Genomic DNA, 18,295 nt, shown 5'->3' on the forward strand with positions numbered 1-18,295 from the left:
GATCGAACCCGAGTCTTCGGTGCCACAAGCGCTGTAAGGCAGCAACTCTACCGCTGCGCCCAGTAATAAAATGGAATTGAATCCTAATAATTTGTTTTGCCTGTCATGGTAGGGTCTACACTACATGATCCTGATCTCGGAAGTGGAGGAGATTGAGATTTTCAAGATTTGTTTGGAGTATTGGAATCACTTAGCGGGGGAGCTTTACCGGGAGAATCCTTTCTCCATCAGTGCCTCTCCAGCTCTGGGCAATCCTCACAGTGATGTCCCACCGAGGAGGCAGATCTACCTACCGGTCCTATCAAAGGTGAGCGGAGTTTTCACTGGCCACGAAAGAAAGTTTTTTTTGAAGAGTTGGTCTGGGATCAAATGTGCAGGAAGGAACTGCAGATGCTGTTTCACACCGAACACTTACACCAAGTGTTACATCTTGGCAAGACAAACCAGGGCGGGACTTGCACAGTAAATGGCAGGGCCTCGGAGAGTGTTGTGGAAGGGTGCAGACCAAATGTGCAGAAGGAACTGCAGGTGCTGGTTTACACTGAAGATGGGCACAAAAAGGTGGAGTAACTCAGCGGGTCAGGCAGCATCTCTGGAGAAAAGGAATAGGTGACTTTCCGGGTCGAGACTCTTCTTCAGAAATGCGACCTGACCCGCTGAGTTACTCCAGCACTATCTTTTTTTGTAAACCAGCATCTGCCGTTCTTGTTTCTACATTATTGTCCAAGCCTTCCTTAAGTTAGAATAAATGTTGCGGTTGGGACAGTGGTGGTTCAGTGTCCTTTGCTGTTTTGGGTTGAACTTTTGTCTCCTTTCGGCCTCTGACCTCCGGGTACACCGGCTGGCATCACCTCAGTTCTGTTCTGTTGAGGGTGTGAAGAAGGGACTCGACCCGAAATGTCTCCCATTCCATCTCTCCAGAGATGCTGCCTGAGCCGCTGAGTTACTCCAGCATTTTGAGTTTATCTTTGGTGTAAACCAGCATCTGCAGTTCCTTCCTACACAGTATTAACTCATCTGATGTCATTTGTTGGGATGTTTTCCCCCTTAAATAGGCTACACTGCGTCCACACAGTTGTGCTTGAAATGTATGTGTCATGGTATTATTGATTTAATTTGTGTTATTAATTTAATACTCTTCAATTGCGTATCTTCAGTTAAGTACATTAACACGATGTAACAAAATTGATCCAGATTACTAAAACCTTCAGTCGCCTTTTAATACAAAACCATAAGATGTAGGAACAGAATTAGGCCATTCAGCCCATCGAGTCTGCTCTCATTCAATCATGGCCTATCAATCTTTCCCTCTCAAACCCTTTCTCCGGCCTTCTCCCTGTAACTTTTGCCACCCTTATTAATCAAAAACCTGTCAATTTCTGCTTTACAAATACCCATTGATGGCCTCCACAGCTGTCTGTGGCAATGAATTCCACAGATTCACCACCCTCTGGCTAAAGAAATTCCTCCTTGTCCCCATTCTAAAAGTCCTTCATTTTATTCTTGGGCTGTGTCCTCTGGTCTTAGACACTCCCGCTACTGGAAGCATCTTCTCCACATCCACTCTATCTTGGTCTTCCATTATTCAGTAGGTTACAATGAGATGAAACTAAAGCTAAAATGAAAATGTTATTTTTAAGACAACAGAACCTATTTACTTGCATCTTTCAGAAGTATATCAGAAGAGGCTGTCCTTTTTACTCCACTCATGATACAAGATGACCCAAGGGTGACTAGTTGAACTGGTACCTGTAGATAGTTTCTCATCAGTTATTCAAAGCTAATCTTGCACCATCCCATCCCATCCCATGGTCTCCAAAGTCACCTTGACTTTACAGACTCGTAGATATTGGGTCCCATTTGTACTTGTACTTTATCTGAGATGCTTGCCTAATGTGTATCTAGGTGCTCATGTATAGCGGTAGTTACTGAACGGTATACAAAAATGAATTTCACTGTACCTCAGCACATGTGACAATAGAGTACCATAAACTATAAACCATTTATAACTACTTTGGGCAATAGCTGTTTGTGTTCCCATCCTATCTGAGATTCTTGCTACAGTAATCATGTTCAGGCAGAAGTGCAGCAAAGTACTCATGATCATAAGACATAGGTGCAGAATTGGGCCATTCGGCCCATTCAATCATGGCTAATCTATTTTTTCCTCTTAACCCCCTTCTCCTGCATTCTCCCCATAACCTTTGACACCTTTACTAATCAGCTCTGAACTACATAGACTTGGGGGCATTGTTTTTGGCTTTTTGACCTGTTGTTTGTATTTTGTGTGTGTGTGCGCGCGCGTGTGTGTAAAATATATATTTTATTATTCTATATATTGTGTGTGTGTATATATGTGTGTGTGTGTGTGTGTGATCTTATCGAAACGTATAAGATTATTAAGGGGTTGGACACGTTAGAGGCAGGAAACATGTTCCCAATGTTGAGGGAGTCCAGAACAAGGGGCCACAGTTTAAGAATAAGGGGTAGGCCATTTAGAACTGAGATGAGGAAAAACTTTTTCAGTCAGAGAGTTGTGAATCTGTGGGATTCTCTGCCTCAGAAGGCAGTGGAGGCCAATTCTCTGAATGCATTCAAGAGAGAGCTAGATAGAGCTCTTAAGGATAGCGGAGTCAGGGGGTATGGGGAGAAGGCAGGAACGGGGTACTGATTGAGCATGATCAGCCATGATCACATTGAATGGCGGTGCTGGCTCGAAGGGCCGAATGGCCTCCTCCTGCACCTATTGTCTATTGTGTATCTATATATATATATAAAATTGTTTATTATATTATTTACATCTTTACATGTTCTGTTGTGCTGCTGCAAGTAAGAATGTCATTGTTCTATCTGGGACACATGACAATAAAACACTCTTGACTGACGCTTGACGAATCTACTTTGATGCAAGGTCCCGACTCGAAACATCAATCACCCCTTTGCCTCTGCAGATGCTGCTTGACCCACTGATTTTTTTCTTTGTGCCCCTATTATTCTGCTTTAATAGCAAGTTAAATCTAGTAGCTTCATGGCCTTTTGTTTCTTTCAGGTGAGACTTATCATGATCAGCCGAATGGCGAAACCAGAAGAAGTGCTTGTTGTGGAGAATGAACAGGGGGAAGTAGTTCGGGAATTCATGAAGGACACTGACTCCATCAATTTGTACAAAACTATGAGGGAGACACTTGGTGAGTTTGATGTTTCCTCTTGTTTTAATATTTAATTTAGAGATAGAGCACAGAAACAGGCCCTTCAGCCCACTGAGTTTGTACGGACCAGCGATCACTGCACACTAACACTATCCCACACATACTAGGGACGATTTTACATTTATCCCAAGCCAATTAACTGACAAATTTGTACGTCTTTGGAGTGTGGGAGGAAACCGAAGATCTCGGAGAAAATCCACGCAGTCAGGGAGAGAACGTACAAACTCCGCACTGACAGCACCTGTGGTTGGGATTGAACCCGGGTCTCTGGCGCTGTAAGGCAGCAACTCTAGTGCTGCGCCACCATGCCGCCCGTAAGTGTGTTGTCTGAAAGTTTTACAATTGGTTCTCTTTCGGATTAATTGTGTGGTGTTGCTGAAATAGTTGAGAGCAGCACAGTGGTGCAGCGGTAGAGTTGCTGCCTTACAGCGCCAGAGACCCAGGTTCCATCTTGACTATAGGTGCTGTCGGTACAGAATTTGTAAGTTCTCCCCGTGACCGTGTACATTTTCACTGGCTGCTCTGGTTTCCTCCGACATTCCAAAGGCGTATGGGTTTATAGGTTAATTGGCTTCAGTAAAGGTTGTAAATCTTAGTGTGTAGAATCGTGCTTGTGTACGGGAATCGCTGCTCAGCGGGTACTCAGTGCTCGGCCAAAGGGCCTGTTTCCGCGCTGTATCTTTAAACTAAAAAAAAAAAGACCTTTGCCTTGTGGGTCATGTTCTTGGAAGTAAGTAGGAAGAGTATGAGAACATTGAAAGGCTTTGTTTCTGTTTCAGTCTACCTCACGCATTTAGACTATGCTGACACCGAGTGCATTATGACTGAAAAGCTGCACAACCAGGTGAACGGTGTGGAATGGTCGTGGAAGAACCTCAACACCCTGTGCTGGGCCATCGGCTCCATCAGCGGAGCGATGCACGAGGAAGACGAGAAGCGGTTCCTCGTCACGGTCATCAAGGTCAGTTCCTGTCAGTGAACTCCTCCTGTTCAAAGGCTACGGGGAGAAGGCAGGAGAATGGGGGAGAAGGCAGGAGAATGGGGGAGAAGGCAGGAGAATGCGGTTGAGGGGGGAAAGATAGATCAGCGTGATTGAATGGTGGAGCAGACTTGATGGACCGATTGACCTAATTCTGCTCCTACATCTTTATGAGTTCAATCCCTAGTCCGATTTCAGGTTGGGTGTATTTTTTGGGATTTAGGGATTAGTACGACCTCAAAGAGAGAGATTTTAGGGCACACGATAGAGTATGCGCTAGCTCACAAACGTACACCAAAACCTTCCCCAGACTACCTCCAACATCTCCCAAGTCTACATTGCCATGTAGAATGATGGGGGGATCAGGTATATGTGGACCTTGAGGTAGTAAGCCATCTTAATGTGGAGCACATTTTCCTTCATCGTCAATTCCCAATGTTCATCATGTTCCCAATGTTTGGGGAGTCCAGAACAAGGGGCCACAGTTTAAGAATAAGGGGTAGGCCATTTAGAACTGAGGAAAAAAAAATTCAGTCAGAGAGTTGTGAATCTGTGGAATTCTCTGCCTCAGAAGGCAGTGGAGGCCAATTCTCTGAATGCATTCAAGAGAGAGCTAGATAGAGTTCTTAAGGATAGCGGAGTCAGGGGGTATGGGGAGAAGGCAGGAACGGGGTACTGATTGAGAATGATCAGCCATGATCACATTGAATGGCGGTGCTGGCTCGAAGGGCCGAATGGCCTCCTCCTGCACCTATTGTCTATTGTCTAACATCTCCCAAATCAATGCCCATTGCCATGTAGAATGATGGGGGGATCAGATATATGTGGACCTTGAGGTAGTAAGCCATCTTAATGCGGAGCACATTTTCCTTCATTGTCAATGGGTCAAATTCTAAGACATCCCCCACTTTAAACAAACAGGGCGATCTCCATTGCAAAAATGGGAGCAGTTCAAGAAGGTGGCTCACTACCGCCCTCTTATGGGCTGTCGGGGATGGGCATTTAATCCTGGCGTTGTCTGTAATGTTCAAATCCCAGCAATGAATGAAGGCTTGTCCCCAAGAGGGAGGAACTGCAGATGAAGACAGAGCTCTGGAGTAACCCAGTGGGTCAGGCAGCAAGTTATCACCTGCTGAATTACTCCAGCACTGTCCTAATCTAAGTGTCTGTTCTTTCTTTGCATTTTCCAAGGGATGTGCTTCCGTAATAAATATATAAATTTAATAGTAATACAGCAATATTGCTGCACCAGTAATACAGAAACGCAACATGGTAACAGAGGATCATGTTCAAAATAAAATAATTATTTCATTAAATCTAATATCAACACTGGATTATCCATGTCGGCACGGTGGCGCAGCAGTAGAGTTGCTGCCTCACAGAGATCCGGTTCGATCCTGACTACGGGTGCTGTCTGTACGGTGTTTGTACGTTCTCCCCGTGACCACGTGCGTTTTCTCCGGATGCTCCGGTTTCCTCCCGCACTCCAAAGACGTGCAGGTTTTTCATTTAATTGGCTTTGGTAAAAATTATAAATTGTCCCTAGTGTAGGATGGTGTTAGTGCGCGGGGATCGCTGGTCGGCGTGGACTCGGTGGGCCGATGGGCCTGTTTCCACGCTGTATCTCTAAACTAAACTTTTACAAAGAATCTGGCTTGCTAATCTCCAGGGCAATGGATCTCTGCCCAATCTTTGATTTCACATCAACAGCAATCTGAGTATTAACTGCCACTAAGGTCCAGTTAGTTTGGGGGCAGTTCGGCAAAGGCAAGTGACAAGTAGAAAAATATTTAGAAACAAGGAAATGCAGATGCTGGTTAATACATAAAAGGACTCAAAGTGCTTTAGACTTTATCGATACAGCGCAGAAACATGCCTTTCCATCCACCTGCAGACACTAGGGGCAATTGTACAACTTGCCAAAGACAATTAACCTACAAACCGGCACATCTTTAAAGTGCGGGAGGAAACCGGAGCACCCGAAGAAAACCCACGAGGTCACCGGGAGAATGACCAAACTCCATACAGACAGCACGCGTAGTCAGGATCGAACGTGGGTCTCTTGCACTGTAAAACATCAACTCACCGCTGTGCTACTAAAGTAACTCGGCAGTCAGTTAGCGGCAACTCTGGAGAACATGAACAAGTGACGTTTCGGGTTGCCAACCCTTCTTCAGAGTAAATAAAATAAAAAGGTCCAGAGAGGGTAGAAGGCCAGCAGAGAGGGTGCAAGAGGAGGGGGGGACAACGTTGGAGATGGGAGAAGAGGTTGTCCCTGGGATATTTACCAATGTATCTCCCCTTTTGTAGGATTTGTTGGGTCTTTGTGAACAAAAACGTGGGAAGGATAACAAGGCCATCATTGCCTCGAATATAATGTACGTGGTGGGGCAGTATCCCCGGTTCCTGCGAGCCCACTGGAAGTTCCTGAAGACTGTGGTGAACAAGCTCTTCGAGTTCATGCATGGTGAGTGTGTGCTTCCTGCCTTGCATTCAGTGTGAGTGAATGAATGAATGAATACTTTATGAATGAATACAGAGTGCAGCTGATGGCTGGTTTGCTTGCTCTAAGCCGTGGGAAGCATTTTATCGGGATGCATCACAGTATGGTTTGGGAACAGTTCCATCCAAGACTGCAAGAAATTGCAAAGAGATCTGTGGACGCAGCCCAGAACACCAGTTTCAGTTCAGTTTACTTTGTAGACACGTGTACCGAAGTACGGTGAAAGGCTTTTGTCGTGTGCCGTCCAGTTCAGCGGAAAGACAAGACATGATTACAATTGAGCCATTTACAGTGTATAGATACATGAGAAGGGAATAACGTTTTTGGTGCAGGGTAAAGCCAGCAAAGTCTGATCAAGGATAGACCGTGGGTCACCGATCGATGAGGTAGAGCGAAGTTCAGGACTGCTCTCTGGTTGTGGTAGGATGATTCAGTTGCCCGATAACAGCAGGGAAGAAACTGTCCCTGATCGCACAAACCAACTTCCCTTCCATTGATGCCCTCTGCAATTCATGCTGCCTTGGCAAGGCCACCAGCATAATCAAAGACCAGTCTCACCCTGGTCACTCCCTCCACTCCCCTCTCCCATCAGGCAAGAGATACAGAAGTGTGAAAACGTACACCTCCAGATTCAGAGACAGTTTCTTCCCAGCTGTCATCAGGCAACAGAATCATCCTATCAATTAGAGAACCATCTACTTTATTGGAGACCTTTGGACTATATTTAATGTGACTTAACTGGACTTTACCTTGCACCAAACGTTATTCCCTTTATCCAGTATCTATACACTGTGATATTTATTTCACAAAGTGCTGGAGTAACTCAGCAGGTCGGGCAGCATCTCGGGAGAGAAGGAATGGGTGACGTTTCGGGTCTCCGAAACGTCACCCATTCCTTCTCTCCCGAGATGCTGCCCGAACTGCTGAGTTACTCCAGCACTTTGTGAAATAAATACCTTCGATTTGTACCAGTATCTGCAGTTATTTTCTTATACTATCTGTACACTGTGGACAGCTCAATTGCAATCATATATAGTTATTCCGCTGATTGGACAGCACGGAAGAAAAAGTTTTTTGACTGTACCTTGGTACATGTGACAATAAACTAAACTTTATTCTATCAGTACTTCCTGTGTTTATAGAAAAATTCTCAACTTTTGCCAACATTGCTCCATTGATGCATTTTTAAAATTTGCCTTGAATTTAGTTTTTTTTTTCCACAGATGTATTTTAAACAAAAGTGATTTTGTTACAAATTTAATGTATAGCTTTTATGTGAGAGGATTTTATCCTAAATTTGCATTCTTTCTTTCCAAGTGTTGGAATGGTTATTTTCGGATGTTAAATTATGGGACAGATTTAGCTAGCATTAAAAAGGTGATTTTTTTTTTGTTGCACAGAATGTGTGGGTATGAACAGTGAGCTGCCAGGTGAAGTAGGTGAGGTAGGTGATAGTCATAGTCATTCAGCATGGGAACAGGCCCTTCGGCCCAGTTTGCTCATGCCGATCAATTTGCCCCATCTACACTAGTCCCACTTGCCCGTGTTTGGCCCATATCCCTCTCAACCTTTCCTATCCTTGTACCTGTTCAAATGTCTTCTAAATGTTGTGAAGTACCTGCCTCTACTACCTTCTCTGGCACATATAAAACACATTTGGAAGGTTCTTGAAGAGGAGGTAGCTGAGGCAGGCACCTTAATTACAGGTGTTGGAGATTATGGGGTTAGGAGGGAGAGATAAATCAGCCATGATTGAATGGCGGAGTAGACTTCATGGGCCCAATGGCCTAATTCTACTCCTATCACTTATGGCCTTATGACTACATTTAAAAGACAAAAGGTTAGAGGTATATGGGCCAAACGCAGCCAATGGGTCTGGTGTAAATGGGGCATCTTGGGTGGCATTGGCAAATTGAGCCGAAGGGCCTGTTTCCGTGCTCTATGACTATGTACATGGATTGCATGGGTTAGTGATACATGAACCCAATGCAGCCAAACGGGAGTAGCTTAGATGGGGCATCTTAGTCAAATGGACAAGTTGGGCTGAAGGACCTGTTTCTGTGCTGTATGACTTCATATACACAATTCAAACTGCGTGCATTAGTGTGGAAGTATAATCAGCAATGCTGTACTTAATTTGACCACGCTTCAAAGTTAACTATCAATTTTAATAAAAATGCATCCAAAATTGCATGAAGTTTTTTTCTTTAGAAGTTGGAAGCTTTTCTAACACTTTGTTGTTGATGCTCAGAGACACATGACGGCGTGCAGGATATGGCTTGTGATACATTCATCAAGATCGCGCAGAAATGTCGGCGTCATTTTGTGCAAGTGCAGGTGGGAGAGGTGATGCCTTTCATCGATGAGATCTTGACCAACATCAACACCATCATATGTGACCTACAGCCTCATCAAGTAAGCTCTGTTACAACTGCATGGTGATAATGCCAGCCACGTCATTTTTAGATATTAAGGAAATTGAGGGTTAGCATTTTATCGGGAAGCATCACAGCATGGCTTGGGAACAGCTCCGTCCGGGACTGCAAGAAATTGCAGAGAGTGGTGGACGCAGCCCAGACCATCACACAAACTAACCTTCCTTCCATTGAATCCATTTACACCTCGCGTTGCCTTGGCAAGGCCAGCAGCATAATCAAGGACCAGTCTCGCTTCCTTCTCCCGTCAGGCAGGAGGTATAGAAGTGTGAAAACGTACACCTCCAGATTCAGGGACAGTTTCATCTCAGCTGTTATCAATAGACAATAGGTGCAGGAGTAGGCCATTCGGCCCTTCGAGCCAGCACTGCCATCCAGTGGTTATCAGGCCACTGAACCATCCTACCACCAACTAGAGGGAAATCCTGAGATACTATCTACCTCATTGGAGACCCTTGGACTATCTTTAATCAGACTTTACTGGACCTTATCTTGCACTAAACGTTATTCGCGTTGTTCCCTTAATCATGTGGATGGTTCGACTGTAATCATGTATTGTCTTTCCGCTGACTGGTTAGCACGCAACAAAAAGCTTTTCTGTACCTCGGTACACGTGACAATAAACTGAACTAGATTTTTAGATTTAGAGATACAGCGCGGAAACAGGCCCTTCGGCCCGACGGGTCCGCGCCGCCCAGCGATCCCCGCACATTAACGCTATCCTACACACACTAGGGACAATTAAAAAAAAAAAGTTTTTTACATTTGCCCAGCCAATTAACCTACATACCTGTACGTCTTTGGAGTGTGGGAGGAAACCGAAGATCTCGGAGAAAACCCACGCAGGTCACGGGAAGAACGTACAAACTCCGTGCAGACTAGTAGAGGAAAGAGGCCCTGATGAGAGAGTTTAGCAATCATCTTATTGAAAGATAGAATAAGCACTAGAAAGAAGAATGGACTTGCATGCATTAGTTGTGGTGTTTGTTTATGTTTTGGGAATATGTCATGGAAATGTTTAAAGAATATTTCCACCTCCCACTAATTTCAGGTCCACACGTTCTATGAAGCGGTTGGCTACATGATTGGAGCACAAACTGATCAAACGGTGCAGGAACATCTGATTGAGAAGTACATGCTTTTGCCTAACCAAGTGTGGGACAGCATCATTCAGCAAGCAACCAAGGTAGGTTGGACATCGAAGGCATGGGCTGATTCATTGTGTGCTTCCTGCATGTGTTATTCCTGCAAGTGCCTTTGTTTAGTTTGGAGAGACAGTGTGGAAACTGGCTCTTCGGCCCACCAAGTCCAAGTCGACCAGTGCACTAGATCTCCCCTGCACTGTAAGCACAATTTGTAGAGGCCTTTTAACCTTCACACTAACACTAATCCTACCCACTCTAAAGACAATTTACTATTATACCAAGCCACTGTGTCACCATTACATTAGCCCATTAAATAGTTTGAAGCTAATGCAGCCTGTTTCCTATAACATTTTCTATATAAATTGAAGTTATGGAATTATAAATAAGCATAAAATCAAAATTTAAGTATGGATTACAGGAGATCACAACATTCATGTTTTAAGTGGAAACAATATTTCGACCTTCAATCTTCTAAATGTCCCCAATTATTTTTCTTCATCTCAACCGTTGTGAGCTGTAAGATATAATTTGCACTCCTTACTCGACTCCCAGGAACATTCTTAAATCTCATGCTTATTTACAATTCCGTTCCATCAATTCACACCTGAAACGTTGCAGGAAGTAACGTTACTGAGGGCGGCGCAGTGGTCCAGCAGTAGAGTTGCTGCCCTAACAGCGCCAGAGACCTAGATTTGATCCTGACTATGGATGCGATGTTTGCACATTCTCCCCATGACAGCGTGGGTTATCTCTGGGTGCTCCGGTTTCTCCCCACACCCCAAAGACCCGTGCAGGTTTGTAGGCTTCTGCAAATTGTCCCTAGTGTGTAGGACTGAACTAGTATATGTGTGATCACTGGTCAGTGCGGACCTTGAGGAAGGATATTCTTGCTATTGAGGGCGTGCAGCGTAGGTTTACTAGGTTAATTCCCGGAATGGCGGGACTGTCGTATGTTGAAAGACTGGAGCGACTAGGCTTGTATACATTGGAATTTAGAAGGATGAGAGGAGATCTTATCGAAACGTATAAGATTATTAAGGGGTTGGACACGTTAGAGGCAGGAAACATGTTCCCAATGTTGGGGGAGTCCAGAACAAGGGGCCACAGTTTAAGAATAAGGGGTAGGCCATTTAGAACTGAGATGAGGAAAAACCTTTTCAGTCAGAGAGTTGTGAATCTGTGGAATTCTCTGCCTCAGAAGGCAGTGGAGGCCAATTCTCTGAATGCATTCAAGAGAGAGCTAGATAGAGCTCTTAAGGATAGTGGAGTCAGGGGGTATGGGGAGAAGGCAGGAATGGGGTACTGATTGAGTTTGATCAGCCATGATCACATTGAATGGCGGTGCTGGCTAGTAGGGCTGAATGGCCTCCTCCTGCACCTATTGTCTATTGTTGGGCCCACGGGCTTGCTTCCATGCTGTGAACAAAAATGGGTATTGCCTTGGGGGTGAGATAAACTACAAGCCCCTGTCCTTGCGTAACATTCCCTGCTGATCTTAACTCACGGCACGTCCTCATGGGTGCAGAATAAGTCGTATATCGCTTATCCCAGCTCTGTTGCTGAATGGTAGAGAGCGAAGAAAGTCATTGCAAAGTTTGAATGAAGTGATTGTAAACTCTCCAGGGAGGGAGAGTGCTTGGTTCCCCCGCCCCTGTTGCTCCTCCTCGAGGTTCATTGTGATCTTGGATTCAGGGTAAATGGAGTAGGAAGGAACTGCAGATGCTGGTTTGTACCGAAGATAGACACAAAAGTGCTGGAGTAGTTCAGCGGCTCAGGCAGCCGTCTCTGGAGAAAAGGAATAGATGCCGGTTTGGGTCGAGACCCTTCCTCAGACTGAGAGTCGGGGGAGGGAAACTAGAGGATGGGCGCTCCTCATGGGAAAAGAATAAAGGGTGTGATCATCTGCCTACCTGCAGCTCTGTGTTGGGGTGAGTGGCTGCTGGAGCTGCCCATGTTGCCACAGATGGCTGTGGAGGCCAAGGCAATGGATACTTTTAGGGTGGAGATTGATAGATTCTTGATTAGTACGGGTGTCAGGAGTTATGGAGAGAAGGCAGGAGAATGGGGTCGGGAGGGAAAGTTAGATAAACCATTTATGATTGAATGGCGAGTAAACTCGATGGGCCGAATGGCCTAATTCTGCTTCTACAACTTATGAACTCATTGAGTCGCAGAGGGAATTGCAGCAAGTTGGTGCAATGGGGAGCCATAGAGTCATACAACATGGAAACGGGCCCTTCGGCCCAACTTCCCCATGCCGACCAAGATGCCCCATCAACACTGATCCCACCTGCCTGCGCTTGGCCAATCTATATACTAAAACTCTTGTTTGTTTGTTTGTTCCTGAACTACAACCAAAACGGTACACGATAGCGCGACAATTCTAGGCCCACCTTACTCACCGCCGTCCCTTTGGTGCCAATGGAAGAAGTTTAATTGAAATCGGTGTTATATTTTTTAAGTTATTCACATTTTAATGTTTAAATCTATCTCCTAGGGAGAGAGGGAGGGGTGGGAGGAGGGAGGGTAAGGGGGGTTGAGGGGGATGAAGTGGGTGGGGGGGGAGGGGATAGGGAGGGTGGAGGGGGGGGGGGGGGAGGAGAGGGTGTTGCACCAATGCAGGAGAGGTTTGGGCCCAACGGGTCCACTTGGTCTAGTATCCCTCTAAACCTCTCCCTATTCGAGTCCCATTCCAAATGCCTTTGAAATGTCCTAGCACCCAGTGTAGTGTTTTGCCCTCGGCGTGGATTCACTTTGCCCCTTGTTTCTTCGTGAAGAACGTGGATATTCTGAAGGACGCGGAGACCGTGAAGCAGCTCGGCAGCATTCTGAAGACCAACGTGCGAGCCTGCAAGGCCGTCGGGCACCCATTTGTAATCCAGCTGGGCCGGATATACCTGGACATGCTCAACGTCTACAAGTGTTTGAGTGAGAACATCTCGGCTGCTATCCAAGCTAACGGTAAGTAGTCTCCTTGTGGGGGACTGGTCTGCCATTTGGGTTGTTTTATGATAACATCTTCCCAAGGAAATGGAAATCTAAAACATTCTCCTTCATAAAGCCAAGGCTGGGAATCAATTACAAATTTCAGTACTGACGTTAGATTTTGGTTGGGCCAGGCTATTGAAGAACCAATGTGTAAGAAGGAACTACAAATGCTGGTTTACACTGAAGATGGACACAAAATGCTAGAGTGACTCAGCGGCTGACTCAATTCCTGCTGAGTTCCTCCAGCATTTTGTGTCTATAAAAGAACCAAGACAGGTAGATAAAGATGGAGACAGAAAGGGACTGCTCACCTTGATTGATTGAAAGATACAGCATGGACAAAGGCCCTTCGGCCCACAGAGTCCACGCCAACCATCCATCACCCGCTTACACTAGCTCTATGTTATCCCACCTTCTCATCCACTCCTGACACACAATAGACAATAGACAATAGGTGCAGGAGGAGGCCATTCGGCCCTTCAAGCCAGCACCGCCATTCAATGTGATCATGGCTGATCATTCTCAATCAGTACCCCGTTCCTGCCTTCTCCCCATACCCCCTGACTCCGCTATCCTTAAGAGTCCTATCGAGCTCTCTCTTGAATGCATTCAGAGAATTGGCCTCCGCTGCCTTCTGAGGTAGTGAATTCCACAGATTTACAACTCTCTGACTGAAAAAGTTTTTCCTCATCTCAGCTCTAAATGGCCTACCCCTTATTCTTAATGGGGCACCAGGGGCAATTTACAGAGGCCAGTTAACCAATAATAACGCACGTCTTTGGAACGTGAGAGGAAACCGTGCGGGTCACAGGGTGAACTTGCAAACTCTACACAGGCAGTACCTGAGGTCAGGATTGAACCCGGGCCACTTGTACAGTGAGACTGTAGCTCTGCCATCTCTACCTTCTGAAGCACTTTCTGTCGGTCAGTGATTTAACTCCACGTTATGCCCTTTTCCACACCTTTTAGTTAACAAAAATGTATCAACCACTGATGTAATGTTAACAGTTGACATCAAAAAGTATTCTCTGCTGAAGAGTTCTACCACACTTTGCAAATTGGTCAATTTAGAAGGATGAGGGGGGATCTTATTGAAACATATAAGATAATTAGGGGATTGGACACATTAGAGGCAGGAAACATGTTCCCAATGTTGGGGGAGTCCAGAACAAGGGGCCACAGTTTAAGAATAAGGGGTAGGCCATTTAGAACGGAGATGAGGAAGAACCTTTTCAGTCAGTGAGTGGTGAAGGTGTGGAATTCTCTGCCTCAGAAGGCAGTGGAGGCCAGTTCGTTGGATGCTTTCAAGAGAGAGCTGGATAGAGCTCTTAAGGATAGCGGAGTGAGGGGTATGGGGAGAAGGCAGGAACGGGGTACTGATTGAGAGTGATCAGCCATGATCGCATTGAATGGCGGTGCTGGCTCGAAGGGCTGAATGGCCTACTCCTGCACATATTGTCTATTGTCTATTCAGCGGTGTTTTACTGTCACAGGTGTGAAATTCCTTTCTTACCAACAGTCCAGTAGAGAATCACCATACCATCCCCAATTAGCAGTTTAGTTTAGAGATACAGCGCGGAAGCAGAACCTTCGGCCCACTGAGTTCGCACCAACCAGTGATTCCCTCTCACTAACACTATCCTAAACACACTAGGGACGATTTACATTTATACCCAGCCAATTAACCTACAAACCTGTACGACTTTGGAGTGTGGGAGGAAACCAAAGGTCCCGGAGAAAACGCACGCAGGTCACGGGGAGAACGTACAAACTCCGTACAGCCATGCACCCACAGTCAAGATTGAATCTGGGTTCCTTGCGCTGTAAGGACGTAGCTCTGCCGCTATGCCACAGTGACGCCCCAGTTGTACAGAAATAGTCTACAGAGCCCACATGGAAGAGATGCCATGTCTGGCGCCGTTTTACCAAGTCCAGTCCACGCTACAGTTGTTATGGACGGTGCCCGATCCAAGCGAGCCCCAGGCTGCTGCGGGACCTCTAGCCGTCACCTTCCCTTGTTTGACCAGCAAACGACGTCCCCCTCCTCACTCCGTCCACCTTCGTGTCCCCGGGGAATGGGAGCCTCCCACAGCCGACCTCAATGGTGCAGTAGGTCCAGACCCCGGTTCCTTCTCTTCTCCTGCCGGCCTCACTCCTCGCCCGCCCGTCACGTCCGCCGGCGTCATTGTCGCCGGCACCATCCTCCCGCTATCTAGTCTTCGGGGGACCGGCGGCTCTGTGGCTCCCCCCCCCCCTCCCTCCAAGCTACGGTCCGCCGGGCCCTCGGAGTGTCGGCCTGCTCTGCGGCCAACCCCTGACTCCTGAGAAATAGTCTTCTCTGTTTCATGCTTTGTCTAATTTTATTGTCTCTCAGTGCTCAACTCTCCAAGCAGTTGGCCAAGGTAGGCATTTTAATTCTCCCGAGTATTTCAAACTTTGATCATTTCAGCCCTTGGAAATAAGAAGTGCTTTTTATTTTACTTTAGGCCTGAAAATGTATTGTCTGCTTGTAGGTGGGTTTAATTGTGGATCTGCCTGGTCGTGTAGGTTAAAGAGATTCATTCAGCTACTCTAATATGTGCTGTTCTAGTCACCCTAAAAATGACCGGCTTTGATATGCAACGAGTGTGTGGTTGCGGGTAAACTAGTTTGAGACACCTTGAGGGACAAAATTATAATTGCCCCTTTTTTCCAGTTGTCCATCTTGACTTCCCCCTGGTTGGAAAACAGTAGGATGAGGCCCCATTGCGAACAAATCCAAAGGTCTTGGTCTGGAGAAGGTTCCCGGCCCAAAATGTCGCCTTTCCATGTCCTCCACAGATGCTGCCTGGCCCGCTACCCTTCATGAATATCATGCAAGTCTCTCGATGCATTATTGGGTCACGTGGGAATTGAGAGCCACCCACATCTGGTACCACAATGTCCAACTGCTCCCTCAAACGGAGGGATGTCAACAAACCGTATTAGCTGCGGGGCACTTTGGCTGTTTGGAGATCCTGGATCAGAGTTTGAAGTGTTTCCTCTTGCTTCTTCCCCGAATCAGGTGAAGTTGTTACCAAGCAGCCGTTAATCAAAAGCATGAGAACGGTGAAGAGGGAGACGCTGAAGCTGATATCTGGGTGGGTGAGCCGATCGTCTGACCCACAGCTGGTGAGTATACTCGGTCCATCTTACTGACCGCCACTCACACCTAGCACCAGCTCAGCTTGCAAAGCTTCTCTGAAAGGTTCTCTTCCGCTGCCCTTCATGAAGTCCATTTCATGAATCCTTGGCTTCTATCGTTCATGAGTTATATGTGCAGAATTAGGCCTTTTAGCCCATCAAGTCTACTCTGCCATTCAATCATGGCTGATCTATCTTTCCCTCTCCTGCCTTCTCCCTGCCTCTCCTGCTTTCTCCTGCCTTCTCCCCATAACCTCTGGCACCCGCACTGTCAATCTCCGTCTTAAAAATATCCATTGACTTGGCCTCCACCGCCATCTGTGGCAATGAATTCCACAGATTCACCACCCACTCACTAACTGAAGAAATTCCTCCTCGTCTCCTTTCTAAATGTGCAGCTTTTTATTCCGAGACTATGGCCTCTAGTCCAAGACTCCAAAATGCAAACTGAGACCTTGTGCGTACTTTTCTTCCTTGTGTTTACATAAAAATTAGAATAGAACAGAATGCCTTTGTTATCATTGTACGAGCAATACACCGACATTAAAAGTGCTACATCTGAAACAGTGCGACATCTTTCAAAAACAATCGCACAAACATAAGAACCAATACAATAAGTACCAATATCAATAAAAACCAATAAAAACTAACAAATAATAAATGAGTTTTGCACTTAAGATGCTGTATATTTTTAAAAAGTGCAAAGAAAGTGAAAGTTACATCAAGTCAAGTATTTCCATTCACAGTTCTCCCACAGTCGACCTCAATGGTGCCGTAGGTCCAGACCCCGGTTCCCTCTCCTCGTTAGCAGCAAATTGGACGTTAGCAGCCTTTTATACCTGTCCATTTCTGGGGAAGGGATGTGGCGACTGGGCATACTTTAGTTTAATTTAGTTTTGTTTATTGTCACGTGTACAGTGGAAAGCTGGTGTTGCGTGCTAACCAGTCGGCAGAAAGACAGTACACGATTACACTCGAGCCATTTCAAGTGTATAAATACACTGGGTACAATGACAATAAAGATATATTGTATTGTATTGTATTGTATACAGTGTAGAGCTTCAGGCCTGAAGTAGAGTCTCGACCCGAAAAGTCACCTATTCCATTTCTCCAAAGATACTACCGTTCCCGTTGAGCTGCTCCGGCATTTTGTGTCTATCTTGGGTGTAACCCAGCATCTGCAGTTCCTTCCTGCACATCCAAGTATTCCCAGTTGGGAATGGCCTGTCAGCATCAATCCATGTTGGCATCTTGCAAGGCTCGTTCTTTTCAACTCCGGTGGGAATTGACAGGTCCAGCTCTGTTCAGTTCAGTTTATTAGAAGGATGAGGGGGGATCTTATTGAAACATATAAGATAATTAGGGGATTGGACACATTAGAGGCAGGAAACATGTTCCCAATGTTGGGGGAGTCCAGAACAAGGGGCCACAGTTTAAGAATAAGGGGTAGGCCATTAGAACGGAGATGAGGAAGAACTTTTTCAGTCAGAGAGTGGTGAGGATGTGGAATTCTCTGCCTCAGAAGGCAGTGGAGGCCAGTTCGTTGGATGCTTTCAAGAGAGAGCTGGATAGAGCTCTTAAGGATAGCGGAGTGAGGGGGTATGGGGAGAAGGCAGGAACGGGGTACTGATTGAGAGTGATCAGCCATGATCGCATTGAATGGCGGTGCTGGCTCGAAGGGCTGAATGGCCCACTCCTGCACCTATTGTCTATTGTCTATTGTCACGTGCACCAAGCTTTTGTTGCGTGCTATCCAATCAACGGAAAGGCAGTATATGATTCCAATCGAGCCATTCACAGTGTATAGATGGATGATAAGCGAATAACGTTTAGTGCAAGGTAAAGCCAGCAAAGTCCGATCAAGGATACTCGGA

General features: G+C 46.0%; 1 protein-coding gene across 1 annotated transcript in view; it reads left to right on the forward strand.

Annotated features, from left to right (window-relative positions):
- The window catches only part of LOC144597467 (exportin-1-like), a 61,707-nt gene that overhangs the window by 30,477 nt on the left and 12,935 nt on the right, over window positions 1-18,295 (forward strand). Inside the window, exons 11-18 of the mRNA XM_078406897.1 lie at window positions 113-307; window positions 3,050-3,188; window positions 3,989-4,170; window positions 6,499-6,655; window positions 8,943-9,106; window positions 10,178-10,312; window positions 13,049-13,232; window positions 16,303-16,409. Coding sequence (XP_078263023.1) covers window positions 113-307; window positions 3,050-3,188; window positions 3,989-4,170; window positions 6,499-6,655; window positions 8,943-9,106; window positions 10,178-10,312; window positions 13,049-13,232; window positions 16,303-16,409 — 1,263 coding nt within the window. The remainder of the gene's footprint in view (window positions 1-112; window positions 308-3,049; window positions 3,189-3,988; window positions 4,171-6,498; window positions 6,656-8,942; window positions 9,107-10,177; window positions 10,313-13,048; window positions 13,233-16,302; window positions 16,410-18,295) is intronic.

This window comes from Rhinoraja longicauda, chromosome 10, assembly GCF_053455715.1.
Source record: "Rhinoraja longicauda isolate Sanriku21f chromosome 10, sRhiLon1.1, whole genome shotgun sequence".
NCBI classification, from domain to species: domain Eukaryota; kingdom Metazoa; phylum Chordata; class Chondrichthyes; order Rajiformes; family Arhynchobatidae; genus Rhinoraja; species Rhinoraja longicauda.